General features: G+C 34.5%; 1 protein-coding gene across 1 annotated transcript in view; it reads right to left on the reverse strand.

Moving 5' to 3' along the window:
- Positions 1-15,448, reverse strand: part of LOC111720649 (hormonally up-regulated neu tumor-associated kinase homolog) — a 39,080-nt gene extending 23,632 nt beyond the window's left edge. Inside the window, exons 1-4 of the mRNA XM_031964560.1 lie at positions 15,141-15,448; positions 13,061-13,353; positions 10,179-10,234; positions 5,306-5,444 (exon numbers count right to left, since the gene is read on the reverse strand). Coding sequence (XP_031820420.1) covers positions 5,306-5,444; positions 10,179-10,234; positions 13,061-13,353; positions 15,141-15,413 — 761 coding nt within the window. The 5' untranslated portion in view covers positions 15,414-15,448. The remainder of the gene's footprint in view (positions 1-5,305; positions 5,445-10,178; positions 10,235-13,060; positions 13,354-15,140) is intronic.
- Positions 15,449-16,251: the final 803 nt, after the last annotated feature.

A 16,251-nucleotide genomic window follows, 5' to 3' on the forward strand; every position in this document is an offset into this window, starting at 1 on the left:
TATAGATCTGATTCTCTTCCCCTCTCCTGGAAAAAAGTAAAATCCTACATTTGGTTAAAAACAACAACAACAACAACTGTACAAATAAGTTACAAAATGTAATTCAACACTAGATCTAGGCATGTTAGTAGACTGAAGTTCAAAATGTGATTCAGTACACCATTAGAATCTTAAGTTACATTGGAAGCATTGGTCTCAGGAATGAGAGTGGATAGTCCCATTATGTTGGGCTCTGCTCAGAGCACATCTGGAGTTTCGTGCTCAATTCTTGGTTGCACATTTTAGGGAGGTCATAGAGAGACTGAAGGGAGTTCAGAAGATAATGATCAGTACATTGGGGGAGGGAAGACAGGCTAGAGACTCTACTATCTCAGGATTTATAGAAGAAATGAGGGATAACTCTTGTTTTGCAGAAAAGGGAGCTAGACTTTTTCTGCTTATCCCAAAAAGGATAATAAGGGCTAATAGGTACAATTTGCAGTGAGGCAGATTTTAGGTTTGATGTAAAGAACTATAGCTAAATAGTTAAAGCTGTCCAAATGTGGAATGTTTCTTAGAAGACAGAAGATTTCCTTTTACTAGAGACTTTCAAGCTGGTGTTAGGTGATTCTTTGTTGGGTATTTCAATTAAAGTACAGACTGAACGGTATTCTCTTAAGATGTCTTCTATCCTTGTGATTCTGAGAGAGTCAAGGGAGAGGGTAAAAAAGACAGATGGAAGAGTACCCAAAATAAATGTTATCTACTTTATAATTTTTTCTGGAGTCAGACTGAAAATCATTTCCAGTTCTGATTCTAGGGTCAGAACTTGACGATATTGGGTGATTGATTATATTACCCAACTAAAGAATATTTCAATGAGAAACAGAAAGAGCTATTAGGGAAGAGCATGATGTAAGGTCATTTCTACAAAAATAAATTCAATTCCAAAATACTTTAATATACCAATTGTCACCTGTTGAAAGTAGGGGTGGATGCTCATGATCAGCATATGACTTTAATTGTTTATAGGTTTTAAGGTGTCAAGGCTAAAATGAAAACATATTTATATCCCTATGAAATGATTCTTTCAGTATGTGTTTTGGAATTTCCACTCATCCAACCTTGGTTGGGACCAGAAAATTTAGAAATGCATGAAAAAAAGACTTACAAGAAAGTAGAACCAAATCCTCTTGGAATTTGTGACTAACATGCACATTTTCCTCAGAGACATGTTCATCATCTTTTGGTGGCAAGTCTTGCTCCTTGTAAAGGGATATGGAGAAAAAGCCAAGAGGACCACCAAGAGTGAGAGCAGCTCAGAGAAGCCCAAGCTGGAAGTCAATGGCTTTCACACTTGCTATCAAGGAGAATTTAATTCACTATCAACCAGGGCTGCCTCTGAATCAGGCACCTCTAAGCCAAAAGACTCTTGATCCCATTACTAATCCTCTAAGCCACTTAAGCACCCAGATTCAAATATTTTTCAGCTGTTTTCCAGTGAGGTGTGCCAAAATGCTGGTTTAGAGCTGGGGAGTGGAGGGTGTTAATATTCTAGGGAAGCTCAGATGGACTGAACCCAAGGTCATGTTTTTTAGGGTGATGTTATGAGCTGAGTAAAGAACAGCAAGCAAGCTGAGAGGGAAATCCCTAAGCACTGGGTAATGACTGCATGAGCCATCTTGGGGATCACAACGATCATATGATATTAAAATAAAATAGCTGTTTTAATGGCCATCTTGTTGCCATGGCCATCCATGTTGCTGTCTACAGAATGCATAGGTTACATCTATAATAGCTAGAATAGGATATCTCTTTCCTGTTTCTCATGAATCTTACTAGAATATCGGTTTCTCTAGAAATGAGAATAAGACAAAACCACAAGAAAAGGTATCTTAGTAAATTCATATGGTGCTGTGGTTCAAAAGGTGACACACAAAACATATGTAGTTGAACAAGTGTGAGTCTACTATTTAATTGTAGCTGGAGCCTGATGATATGTTAAGCTTGAAAATTTATTGGCTGTAACAGAATGGAATTCTTCCATCCCACTGAAATCTCTGGCAGCCTTTGGATATAGCATCTGGCTTATTAATTTGGCCAGTGGATGAAAGTTAATCATGCTTCAGTCCTTCCAAGGATCTAAAAATTGGATGCACAAAAATCACGGACAGGCATAGTGAACGCTGGTGTTTCCTCCATGGATTCCTAATTATGTTACTGCAGATTTTGTTTGGAATGTGTTGAATGGAACGGCAGACCAACAACAGGCTTCTTGTTTTTTCCAGGGAGAGTTGCTATGCTATAATTATGATCATCTTTTCTGAATACAATAGGAAGAGCTTTTAATCAAAGACCAGACAATTGAGAGAATCAGTTCACTTCTTGTTGCTTTATTTTCATGACATAATTGAATGAAAACAGAACATTAAGGGGATGGTGATAGTGATGGGAAATAATTAAAATTGATCTGATAAAAATGTGGGCACTCAAAGCAAATTTTTTTTTGGAAAAAACCAAAGCCTAATTCTGGGATCAATATATCAAAGCAAGTAGTGGAGAATGGCTCAGGAAAAATGCAGACTTAGGGGAAAAGGGAAATTTTAGAGCCTTTCTCCTTTTTGCCCTTTTCCATTTTTTAAAAAACAGTATTAAAACAGCACCCCAGACTATTCTGTTTTTCTTGGTTCTTTAAAACCTTTTTATTTTATTGATTCAAAATTTGTGATAAATTTAAAACCAGGGACCTGAGGTTCACCTTTGTAATATTTCTTTTAAAAATGATTAGGAAGCAAATAATTTTTTTCAAATGTAATTGATAGATTAGATTATAATTTCTTTGAGGATCAAGGCTGTCTTTTGTCTCTTTGTACCCCCTTTCTCTTTCCTTTTCTCCCTCTCTGTATTTCTTTTCCTTCCCTCTTTGTCTCTGTCTCCCCACTCTGTTTCTTTCTTGTGTTTCCCTTGTTTCTTTCTCTCGTGCTTAGCATAGTGCCTGGAACATAGTAGGTCCTTAATAAATGATTATTGATTTGAGAGACTTTCCAGACTATTAAAATGAAACTATTTTTATGGATTGAGATATCAGTTATATATGCATTCATTATATTCTACTTATTAAAATAATTATTTATTAAATAAACTCTTTTTGACCTGTACTTGAAATTACTCTGGCAGGCTTTGCATATAGGATCTAACATTAATTTAGCCAGTCAACTTTGTTAACAATTCTTTGGAGCAGGTCCTACTTATATTACTCTGAGCTCCATGGGGAGAAAGCCTTCATTAAACTCAATGGTAGAGCTACACCCAATTATTGTGGAGTGAAGGATGGGGATAGAGAGACTGGATGTGTGATTTCAATCTACAGTATTCCATAGAGAAGAAATTCTCTACCAGTAAAACTTGGTACATTCTCTGAAACTTGAAATCATAGAGAGTTGCCTAGTGACTTGCTCCGGGTTACTATATATATCTACATATGTGTCTAAAGCATGAACTTTGAATCCAAGACTTTGGAGTCTGAGAACAGGTCCATTAATCCTACACTGTTACTAGATAATTAAAAAGCACAAATGATCCAAATGGATCATTTAAATAACTTGAGTTTAGTTTCCATCATATATGTTACCAAGGGCATGGACAGCTAGAGAAATTCATAGATTTGAATTTTACATCCTCTTTTTTCTCAGATGCTTCACTGATAAGAAAACAGCTGAACTTTTTAATAATTTCACTTGACACATGGGAATGGCTTGACATCGTCTATTTATTTCATATCTTTGACTTTATTTTTATTTTGAAAGTAGCATTGAAGAAAATTTATACTAATAGGGATTTCTTTGACCCTCATAGTTGAATTCCACTTTTTCTATTCTCCATGTAACTCAGGACTCGTTATCTTTTTAAATTAATTTAAAAAAATACATAGCCACCACCCCCTTTCTCTTTGCCTTCTCTCCATATTTCTTTCTCCTCTCTCTGTCTCTTTCTTATGTCTATTTCTCTCCCACTCCCCCACCTTTCTGTCTGTCTTCTTCCATCCTTACTTCCTTTCTTCTTTCTCTCTCATCTTCTACTCCCCCCCACTAAGAATAGTAGAAACACAAAATCCTTTGTTAAAAACATAGTTAATTTAACATATTTAACATGTATTGGTCAACCTGCCATCTGGGGGAGGGGGTGGGGGGAAGGAGGAGAAAAATTGGAACAAAAGGTTTGGCAATTGTCAATGCTGTAAAATTACCCATGCATATAACTTGTAAATAAAAAGCTATAATAATAAAAAAATGAAAAAAACATAGTTAAGAGAAAGCAGTTAGTTAATGACCAATTCTATCTGTCTGTCTGTCTGTCTATTTATCTATCTATTTTCTAAGATTAGGAGGTCTGGTAGTGTTTCATCATCAGAACTAATTTTTTAAATAAAAATATCTAAATAATGGAATTTCAAAGTAGGAAGGGCCCCCAGTGGCAGCCTAATCTAATCTCTGTAGGGAATCTCCACTGTATCATTCCCTATCTAGAAGCTTGATGACTCCAGTGAGGAGAAACCAACAGTCTCCCCAGTCAGGCCATTACACTTTGGGGCCAATATGATTATTAAGAATTTTTTTCTTTGATATCAAGTCCAAATCTGCCTCTTTACACTTCTAGTTTTTTTACTCAAGGACTAGCTTCTACATTCCCAGCTACTAATAATTTCCACTTTTGCCTTGTTAATTACCTTACGTTTATTTTGTATTTATTCTATATATATTTATTTTTAAAAAATTATAGACACTGGATAAGGCAAGCACCAAGAAATTCATTTTAAATCTTTGATTTCCTAGTAACGACAACAGTGCCTACAAGAGTAATAATTACTTAGTGATTGCTTGCACTCTTTTTTGCCTGGTTCTACCTTCTAGCTTTTATATGATAGCCCTTCAAATAACTGGAGACAGCTATTATGTATCTTATACATTTTTCTTTCTCCAATATTTATAGTTCCATCATTCCAGTTGTGTGCAACTCTTACAGCTTTACTTGGGGTTGTTGGCATTTTGATTGTCTAAAATGTGGTGTCCAGAGCAGAAAAATTTGCTTTTCATGGAAGCACAATTCAATCACTTTAGTAGAATTTTGCTCTTGGTTATAAAAATGTGTGTGTGTGTGTGTGTGTGTGTGTGTGTGTGTGTGTGTGTGTGTGTTTAACACCAGGTGAGAAAAATATCTTGCTCGACGGTCTGCAAATTTAACCAACTGGGTTTCCCATAGCCTTAAATCCATTGTGATTATGATTCATCATCCCTGAGCTGACATGGTAAATTGGTGATTTACTTACATGGACCAAACATCCACCTTTGGACCATATTTCTTATGAGCCAGCAGTTCCGGGGCAGCATAGGCTGGACTTCCACACTGAGTGTTTAACAGCTCCTGAGAAAGACCCTCCACCTTCATAATGTTGCTCAAGCCAAAGTCTGAAAGATTTACAAACAGCCAGACCTAAAACATTCAGCTTTGACAGAGACCACTTAATTCTTTTGACCAGTGGTCTGGGTGAAAAAGTATAAGTGTAATCATAACCTTATGGTACTTGACTTGTGGAATGCCTTTTCTTTGACCAGAGTAGTGGTTCTTGGAGAGATATGAATATGTCTACAGTAAAGGCACAGGAACTTTCCTTAAAACCAGTTTTCATAGTTCCTCAAATGACACTGTTCTCTTTTAACAAGTTCTGGAATTGCCCCTAGATCCCTCCTTTCCCCTTTAAGTTGTACAACAGCATGTCTGAGAGGGAAAAACCCTGGACAGAAGGCCAGGGATAAGAGCATGGCTGAATCACTACTTCATCTTTGTAATGAAACTCTCCCTTGCCTTGAAAGGTTGTCTGAAAAAGTACCTTTTTTTGTGTGTGTGGTATGTGGGGAGGTTTAAGAGGGATATGGTTAAGTGACTTGCCCAGGATTACATAGCTAGAAAGTGTCTGAGGCTACATTTGAATTCAGATCATTCTGACTCCAGAGCCAGTGATCTATCCACTGCTCAAAAAAAAAAAAAAAAAAAAAAAGCGCTTTTTAGTCCTTAAAGCCCTTTGGAAATGTGAGTTTAAATACTGGGATACCCAAATGATTCAGTGACTTTATCTCTGGGTTTATTCACTCTGACCATAGGAACTCATCCATACCCACCTAAATATCAATCAATATAAATTTATTAAACCTTGAATATGTTCCAGGCACTGTGGCAAGTCCTGAGGATATATATAAAGAAGCAAAAAAAGTTCTTGCCCTCAAAGATGTCACAACCCAAAGGAGGAATTTTATTGTCTTTAGTTGTTTCAAATTCTTTGGATTCTATGTGGGTTTTCTTAGCAAAGATACTGGAATGGCTTGCCATTTCCTTCTCCTTCCTTTTGCAAATGAGGAAACTGAGGGAAGTAAAATTAGGTGACTTGCCTAGTGTCACACTAGTAAATGTCTGAGGTTACATTTGAACTCAGGTCTTTCTGACTCTATACCCTGTGCCCTAGCCTGTATCACCTAGCTGCCCTTTGGGAAAGTGACAAAATTGGGGTAATAACAAGTAAGCAATTATATAGCAATTATATGTAGGATAAATAAAAATAATTAAAAGAAGTAAGGCAATAGTATTGATGGGAGTTAGGAAAAGCTTGTTGTAAAAGATGAAATTTTATCTGAGACTTAAAAGAAGCCTCAAAAGTCAGGAGGGAGAGCATTCCAGGAATAGTGGATAGCCAGAGAAAAAGACCAGAGCTGAGAATGTGAACTGTTGCTATCATTACATGGAATGGCCAATTAAGCTCAAGTATAAGAATTGCAGTTATTTGTGTGGTAACCAAAGGGTTTTACCTGATTCCTAGAAAACCTGCAACAACAACAATGAAAAAGAGCCCAAACATAGCTTCCCTTTCTGAGACAGGGTTCCACATGTCCCAAATCAGCCAGGAGAGAGGCAATTTCTAGGAAAGAAAGAAGGGAGAAAAACAGAAAAAAAGGAATTTTTTTTTCATTTCTTTATCATTTTGATCTTGCCTCCTGGGGTCATAGTGATCCTAATACAAGTGATGGGGTCAGGAATGAAAGACCCTCTACTATCTGGGTTTCCTAGTCTATGTATCATAGACATAGAAATGACTAAAACTGGAAGGAACTTGGAACATTATTTAGTCTAACTCCTTCATTTTAGAAATTAGAAAACAAGGGCAGCTAGGTGGCACAGTGGATAGAGAACTAGCCCTGAAGTTAAAAGGACCTGAGTTCAAATCTTGTCTCAGACACTTAAGACTTCCTAGCTGTGTGACTCTGGGCAAATCACTTTAATCCCACTTGCCTCAGCAAAAAAAAAAAAACCCAAAAAAACAAAGATTAATAATTTATCAAAGTCAAAAATAGGTGGGGATTGGCAGAACTGAGATAACCCCAGAAACTGAATAAATCCAGAAACTTTCTCTAGTGATTATCTCATTTTGTAGATAGAGAAAACCAGATCTTCTAGATGTACCACAGTAGCCTTAGGGCAGAAAGGTGATGCAGTGAATAGAACACTGGGCTTGGAACCAGCAAGACTCATCTTTGAGTTCAAACCCAGCTTCAGACGTGTACTAGCTATGTGACCCTGAACAAGTCACTTAACCCTGTTTACCTCAGTTTTCTCATTTGCAAAAGGAATTGGAGAATAAAATGCCAAACCACTCCACTGTCTTTGCCAAAAAATTCCCCAAATGGGGTCATAAAGAATTACAATTGAAATGATTGAATAACAATAGTAGTATCATTTCCAATGAGTCCTTTGCTCTTGTTAATATCCTATTCTTGCATCACACACACAAAATTCCCCTCTGGACTTTGATCTTTTTGGTTCTCAGTTTGTTTATTTGTGGGGCTTCATCTCTCTTGACTTTTTCTACATAGATTTCATAGAGAATAAAACTAATTTTTAATGTCATTTGTAACTATTTTTGGAGCACTAGTTTTAGATTTTTAGCAGTATTAACAGAATTGCAACAGAAAAGTTAACATTGCCATCAAATTATAATCTTCAATGCTTTGTACATAGTAGGTATTTAAAACTCTTAACTTGAAAGTAATAAAATAATGAACCACTTTAGTTGTGTGTATATGATAAAGGATTCCCACTTTTTCTTCTGCCTTCAATAGTTCTCTGTGGTGCTATTGTCTAGCCAGTCTTCTCTTCCAAACTACTGGAATAGCTTTGGGTCCTTGCTTGCCCTCCACATCTCATATCAGTCACTTACCAAGTTCAGTTTTATTGCTGTACCTTCTCTTATAACTGGTCCTTCCTTTGTACCCCATGTCTGCCAACCTAACATGGGTTTTTATTACATCTGTTAGAAGAATTAGTTTCCAATAAGACTTTCCTTTTTTACTCACATGATTTTACTCATTTTACATACCTCACATGATTCTAGAGTGATTTTCCTTAAATATAAACTTGGTTACGGTCATTCCTCTGGTCAAAGACTTACTGTATCTTTTATCAACTATATAAAGTTCAAACTTCTTGACCAGAGATTCAAGGTCATCAACCATCTATTTCCACACTAATTTCTCCACTTAACTTTCCACTTCTCACTGTGTGTTTCATCTAAACTTAACTATTTTGATAGTGCCCTACTTCTTATTCCTCACCATGGAGCATACAAAGTACTTTCCTTTCTTTTTCAAACTTTGCTCTGAAAAGATTTATCTTTCTCATTGCCTGTTGATTGTTCAAAACTCATCTCAAAATTCATCCTCTGAAAAAAATCTTCCTTGATTACTACTGTTATTTAACAAACTGCTTCCTCCATCCAGATCTAAGTTGTACAACCCATCACTGTTATAAAGTTGAAAGTTATTAAAGTTATAAATTAAAGTATAAATAAAGTCAATATAAAGTTATAAAGTTTTAATTAATTAGTTTTCTGGCAATAGAAACTAATACTGATTTTTTAAAGACCTTCCTCATCTGTAGCTTGACTTTTATGCCACAGGATTTATTAAGTTTTTTGTTCCATACAAACTACTTTAAATTTATTTGTCCTTACTTACATTGTAGCAGAAAGTTCCAAGAGGAAGCCAATTTTTGAATATTTTCAATTATATTCTAATAAGTATATTTTGAAAAGAATATTGTTTTAGAATATTACTAGGACATGTGACCTCAGTTTCCTTATTTATGAGACTTGATCTCTTTGGCCTCTTTCTACATAGATTTTACAGAAAACACCTCATGTACTGATGTAGTTCGTAATTGTACTTTCAGAACATTGGTTTTTGTTTTATATAGTTGTTCAAGATTCAAGGTAGGGGGTTGAATTAAAAAAAGATTATTTTCAAGTTATTACCTACAATTTCTTGAACAGAACTAATGCTCAAAAATCTGTTGAATTAAAAATAATAAAATAATGAACTAGTGGGTTATGGGTTTATAATATAGATTGTAAATTAAATGAAGCATTGTAGTTTGGCTTAAAAATAGTACAGACTAGAGAAGAGCTTCCGAAGGTTCCTTCTAGTTCTGTAATTCTGTAAATGATTGATTATAAAAGTGTAACAAAATCAATCATTTGATCAGTAAATATTTAAGTGCCTACTATATGCTAGGTTCTGTTCTAAGTACTGGGGATACAAATACAATGAATGAAACAATCCCTATTCATGAACAGCTTAAATGAAAATGAGGAAAATAATAAGTATGTTATATATAATAAGTAATACATATTGTATATAATATATATTATATAAATGCATATATATATGATTTATGTAGTACATATAATGTCATAATTAAATATCATTAACAATATATAAATCATAAGTAGATTTATTAATATACTTATATATTACATATATAAACATAGAGTGAATAAATATAAAACCACAATGCACAATATTATGCATATGATTATACATATACACTCATATATATACACACATATACATTTATACATTTTATATATATATATATATATATATATATGTGCATACATAGATATACATAAATGTATGCAAAAACACACATAGGACAAGAAGGACCCTAGCAGTTTGGGAGAATCAGAAAAAGCTTCACAAAGCTGGTGCTTAATTTTGAGAGAGAACTCTATGGGATAGAGGTAAGAAAGCCTGGGGCCATTTCAGACAAAAGCTCATATCATGTGTGAAGAACAGTGTAGCTAAACTTATACTTACCCACAATCTTGATATTGTTGCTTTCATCTAAAAGAAAATTTTCGATTTTCAAGTCCCTAAAAGAGGATAAGAAATAAGATATACTTTATTAGATGGAAGAAACAGCTGTTATTTTGGAATATTATAGTTGTTCACAGAACATTTTTCGTTCCCTTAGCAGCCTATCCCATATCCATTAATGTCTAAAATGTTAATAGATATTTCCACAACAAACCAGAATGATAATAAAAATTAATATTAATATAGCACTTTGAGATGATCTAAGTACTTTACACATGATTTCATCTATTTCTGACTTTTTGTGAGATAGGTATTCTAGGTAACTTCCTAAAGCATTCTAGCTTTCCAATTTTCATATAAATGATAATAAATCCCCCACCACCCTGCATTTTAGTGATTCTGGTTTCTTTGCTGTACTTCAGATAAAATACTCCATCTTTCAAATTGGAAAATTTTCACTGGGTATTTGTCCCTCATGCCTAAAATTCTCTCCCTTCTCATCTCTGTTACCTGTTTTCCCTGGCTTCTTTGAGTTCTCAGCTGGTGCCCAAAGGCTTGATTTGGGGTCAGAAAGATTTGAGATCAGATATTTACTACCTGTTTGATCCTGAGCATGCCACATAACTGTCTGCCTCAGTTTCCTCAACTGTAAAATGGGGTTAATAATAGAACGGTTGTGAGGGTCAAATGAGATAATGTACATAGTAAGTGCTTTAGAAATACTCAGTCTATTCTAGTTAAAATCTCATTTTCTATAAAAAAATATCTTTCCTGATCCCCTTAATGATAGTACCTTTACTTTCTTGATTATCTCTTCTATATCTAGGATATGTGTTGTTTGCACATAGGTTTTTTTTTTTTTTTTTAATATATAGTCTCTCTTATTAGGCTGTGAGCTCCTGGAGAATAAGGACTGTCTTTTGCCTTCCTTTATATTCTTAGTGTGAACAGTAATAACTGATATATAATAGGTGCTTAATAAGTATCAGTTAACTTGCTGATTATAAAATTTAAAACTGGAAATTTGTTCAGGGGCTATCTATCTAAATCCTCTCACTTTGTAGGTGAAATAATTCAGTCTGAGAGAGATCAAATAATTTTCCATGAAGTCTTTCCTGACTCCTGAGATGCTCATGCTTATTTCCCATTCAAATTACCTTGAATGTACTTACATGAGTATGTTATTTCCCCAATTGAATGAATGTTCTTAGGATGGTGACTATTACTTTTCTGTATTTGTATACACAATACCTGACATATATTGAATGTCCATTGATCAGTTGGTGGCCCAAGGTTTCCATATATAATAAGTATTAGCTAGTTTGTAACCATATGTAATAAGTACAAACAAGATTTTAACCTAGGGCCTTTGACTTTAAATGTAATGCTCTTTCCAGGGCATGAAAGATTTATTTCAATTTGCTATATATTCTTAGAATGGCCAGTGACTTCTGGAATGGATCCCAAAGGTTGTTCCTTGAGTCTTATGCATCCTGGGTTAGTTGCAACAACCCAAATAGACATGTGAGGGGCTCAATCTCTGGACTCCTGGACTTTTAGATCTTGGGTAGCTCACTTTCCTGACTTTTTGAAAATCACGAGGTCATGGCCTCCAAATTCCTTTAACTTCAAATTAACTGGATGGCCAGAAATTAATTCATTCAAAAGGAGAGGCATGCATTATGAGAATGAGGAAATCAAAATCTACTGATAATTTTTATAATTCTAAATTTTTCTAAATTTCTAAATAAATTCTAAATTTTAATTATCTATCCCTTCTGTCTATCCCTTCAATTAATTCCCAATCATTTTATTATAGCTTCTAATAGAGATGAAAATAAACAGACCTCTACTATTTTCTCTCTTGTTTTATATGAATTATAATGCCAGGGATTGTCAGCCTATCAAAAATGGAACACCAAGGAGAAAACTCTTAATTTTATTATACTCTAGGACTTATGTGAGCATTATGAGCTTAATTTATCATTTTTCTTTTAATAGTATTTTATTTTTCCAAATATATGCAAAGAGAATTTTCAACATTCATCTTTGCAAAACATTCTTTTCCAAATTTTTTTCCCTTTCCTGTCTTCTCCTTTCCCAAGATAGCAAGCAATCTAGATTAAACATATGCATTTCTTAAACATATTTCCATATTTGTCATGCATCACAAAAAAATAAGATCAAAAGAGAAAAAACAAGAGAAAGAAAAAAAGTAAGTAATAGTAACAAAAAAGATGAAGATACTATGCTTTGATCCACATTCAGTCTTCATAATTCTTTCTCTGGATGTGTATAGCACGTTCCATCACAAATCTTTTGGAATTTCCTTGAATCACCTTACTTCATACTTGTTGAAAAGAGCCAAGTCAGTCACAGTTGATCTTCACATAATCTTGTTGTTACTGTGTACAATATTCTCTTGGCTCTGCTCACTTAGTATCAGTTCATGTAAGTCTTTCTAAACTTTTCAATTGTTTCTTTGTTTCTCATTGTTTCTTATAGAACAATAAAATTCCATAATGTTCATGTACCATAACTTATTCAGCTATTTCTCAACTGATGGGCATCCACTCAGTTCCCAATTCATTGTTACTAATAAAAGGACTGCTACCAACATTTTCACACATGTGGGTTCTTTCCCCCTTTTTATGATTTCTTTGGAATACAGACCAAACAGAGCGTACTCTATCTACCATGACAATGAATTGCCCATCTGTCTTGGAATTCTTGTCTCTTAACAGACACATCATGGTTTAATCACATGGACATAGTGTTAGCAGACAAGTATGATTAGTATCTTCTCATCTCAGAAACTGGGTTTTGATGCGTTTTTCATGAAGAATTTTACGAGTTTTGAGAGAAAGAAAAATGTAACTTACCTGTGGATAATGCCATGGTGATGGAGATGACCCACGGCTGACATTATCTGCCTGGTGAACCGCCTTACTTCCTTTTCATCCAGTTTCTTTTGGTCATAGATCTTGTCCAGGAGATCTCCACCCAGACACAGCTCCATGACCATGTAAAATGAGTTTTCTGTCTCCAGGGTTTCATAAAGCTGAACAATATGAGGGTGCTTGACCATCTGCTGAATGCGGGGCTCCCGCTTCATGTTCTTTAAAATATAGGAGTCCTGTTGGGCTTTTTTCTTGTTGATGACTTTAATAGCTACCTTCATCAGTGAACACAGAGAGGAAACTACATGAAATACAGCAACTAATTCTGCTCAATTAAAAAGCAAAACCCTATTGAATATTGAAGACAAAACTTGGAGTGAGGAGGATTAGGTAGTGACAGGAGTGAGGTTTTTTTTTTTTTTTTTAAGAGATTTTTAACCATTTATAAATGACTGTAACTCCAAATTCTTAACAAATATATGACATTTTAATTAGAAACTCCTAAAAACCATGTGCAGCCAAATAGAGTTTGCCTTTAGCAATCCACTAGCTTTATTTGGGGGGATTTTTTTTTGGATATACAGAACACCTGAGTCCAAATCTTGTTTGAAAATAGAGGAATAACTAAATCTCTCTAATCTTCAATTAATTTCATCTTCTGTAGAGTGGAGATAATAATAGCATCTACTACAAAGGTTGTTATGATAATAATAATATTATTAAGGACAATAACTGGCATTTATATAGTTCTTTAAGGTCTTCAAAATGCTTTAACTATGAAATTTTATTTCATTATCATAATAAATTGCATAATAGGTGCTATTATCATTCCCATTTTGCAGTGAGGAAACTGAGGCTGAGAAAAATAATAAGTGATCTGCCAAAAGTGATAAACAGGATTTGAACTCAGGCATTTTCACTCTATATGCTGAGAGACCTAGATATAAAGCATTTTACAAACCTTTAAAGTTTTTAATAACACATTAATATTTTGTTTTGATATTAAATATAATTATAAATTAAACCACAAGACAATATAATTAAATTAATATAAACTAGTTAAATTGTTGATTAATAATTAAAATAACTAATTTTGACTTGCTGTTTTTGACAATTAATGAAGCACTGATATTAAAATATTATTATCATAAATGTTTGTATGGAGGCAACTAGGTAGCACAGTGAGTAGTGTGCCAGAATTGGAGTCAGTATAACTAATAAGTTATGAGTCTAAATTTGGCCTCAGCAATATAATATATAATATAATATAACTAGTAAGTAACTAAGTAAGTATAACTAGTTACACAATCCTGGACAAGTCACTTAACACTATTTACCTCAATTTCTTTATCTATACAATGAGGTAGAAAAGGGAATGACAAACTGATCTAGTATCTTTGCCAAGAAAACCCCAAGTGGGGGGGTCAGGAAGTATTGGATACAACTAAACAGAGAGAGAGAAAGAGAGAGAGAATGTGAGAGAGATATTAAGATTAAGTAATTTCTTTAAGATCACATAGGAAAGCAATGTCAGAGTTGAGATTTGAATCCAGATCCAGAGGGCTCTTCTGATCACAGCATAAATTTAGAAACAAGACAATAAAATTTTTAATGTAACATCCTAGGAACACCATTTATTTCTTCTATCACTTGCTTCTATATTTCTCCTTGCTATAAAAATCTTGATAGTAAGAAGATTCTATCTTTTAATTTGCTGAGCAAAAACAGAGCAACAGCTATTTTATTGGAAACCCCTAGTTGACAATGTAAATGTTGGGCCTTTTTCTTTATTCCCTGACTTTGCTGTCATCTCCTCTGAAAATACTTTCATTGTATATCTTATTATGCTCAAATTCTAAACAATATAACCTTGTGTGGAAAAAGACTTACACTTGCAGACATACATTCATTGGCCCCTGACTGTGACTTATGGAAAAATCTCTGAAATTCTGGTGTATTTATGCTTTACTCACTCACTCCTTCACCCCCTCCTCCCATATGCTCACAGAAAATGAATCATATGTTAGTTGTGGCTTGATTGATTTTGTCTAAGTGCCTTTACCTTTTCACCTGTGGGAAGATGCAGTCCCTTCATCACTTTGGCAAAGGAGCCCTTGTTGATCATTTTCCCCACTAGATAAGTCCCAACTTGTTTGGTGTGAGGGAAAGTGTTAGCTATTTCTTGAGACATCTTCCTAAAACATGCAGGCATCTGTAAATCCCTTCTTTTCTTCTTGTTCTTCTTCTTTTTTAATTCAGGTAAAGCTCCATCCAGGTTGTTAGTATCTGTTAGTAAACCATCTAGGGTTGTTTTAACTGCTGCAGGCATCTTCATTGACACTAAACATACCCTGGCTGGGATAGCCTGTGGTTAATAACAAATATCAATCTTAACACTACAGATATTTCTGAGCTTCAGGAGGATACAGGGACTGACTCTTCCTCTTCACCTATTTCTATTCTCCTGACTTCTTGACCACAGGCACACAGATCAGTTCAAGAATCAATGTGTAGATTTATAAACCAAACCTGATATATGATGCCAATTAATGGTTCCTTACTGCCAACTCTCTTGGTACCCAATCCTAGTCCTTAGCTTGAATAAACCATTCTCCTTCACAAACCAAGTGTTAAAGCTTGCCAAGGCTCAGCCAATCAGCTAAATTGAAACTGGGTCTCTTAATATGCCTTTCTGAAAGGTTCCTGGAGCTAAACTGTTTGTCCCTAAAGGCATCCTGTGACTTTGGAGGCAAATAGGGTAATGAAATGCAATTAGATAGAAATTTGTGGTAAAAGTTTAAACAAGCTCTCATGCTGAGGTTACATTAATACCCCAGAAAACACAGCCTACCTTACTGATTTTTATTGTCCAGAAAAAGAGGTTTTTGAAATCTTTTCTGGAAACACCTATTTTATGGTTAAACTAAAAATTGATCCAAATTTACATCTTTGAAATTTTTTTTTAAAGCAAGAAACTGTCCTGCACTTGAATTTCAAGGGGAAACTTGATATTCTACATGTAAAGAGCAGAGATTCTTTTAATGACATTTTAAAACATTGTATGTTTTAACAACAATGCTTGTTGCTACCTTCAGCTGATGCTTTCCTACCTGCTACACAGAGGCATACCATATTCTTAATCATTTACACTTGATTAGAAGATTTAAATTGAA

Source organism: Sarcophilus harrisii, chromosome 4 (genome assembly GCF_902635505.1).
Source record: "Sarcophilus harrisii chromosome 4, mSarHar1.11, whole genome shotgun sequence".
NCBI lineage: Eukaryota > Metazoa > Chordata > Mammalia > Dasyuromorphia > Dasyuridae > Sarcophilus > Sarcophilus harrisii.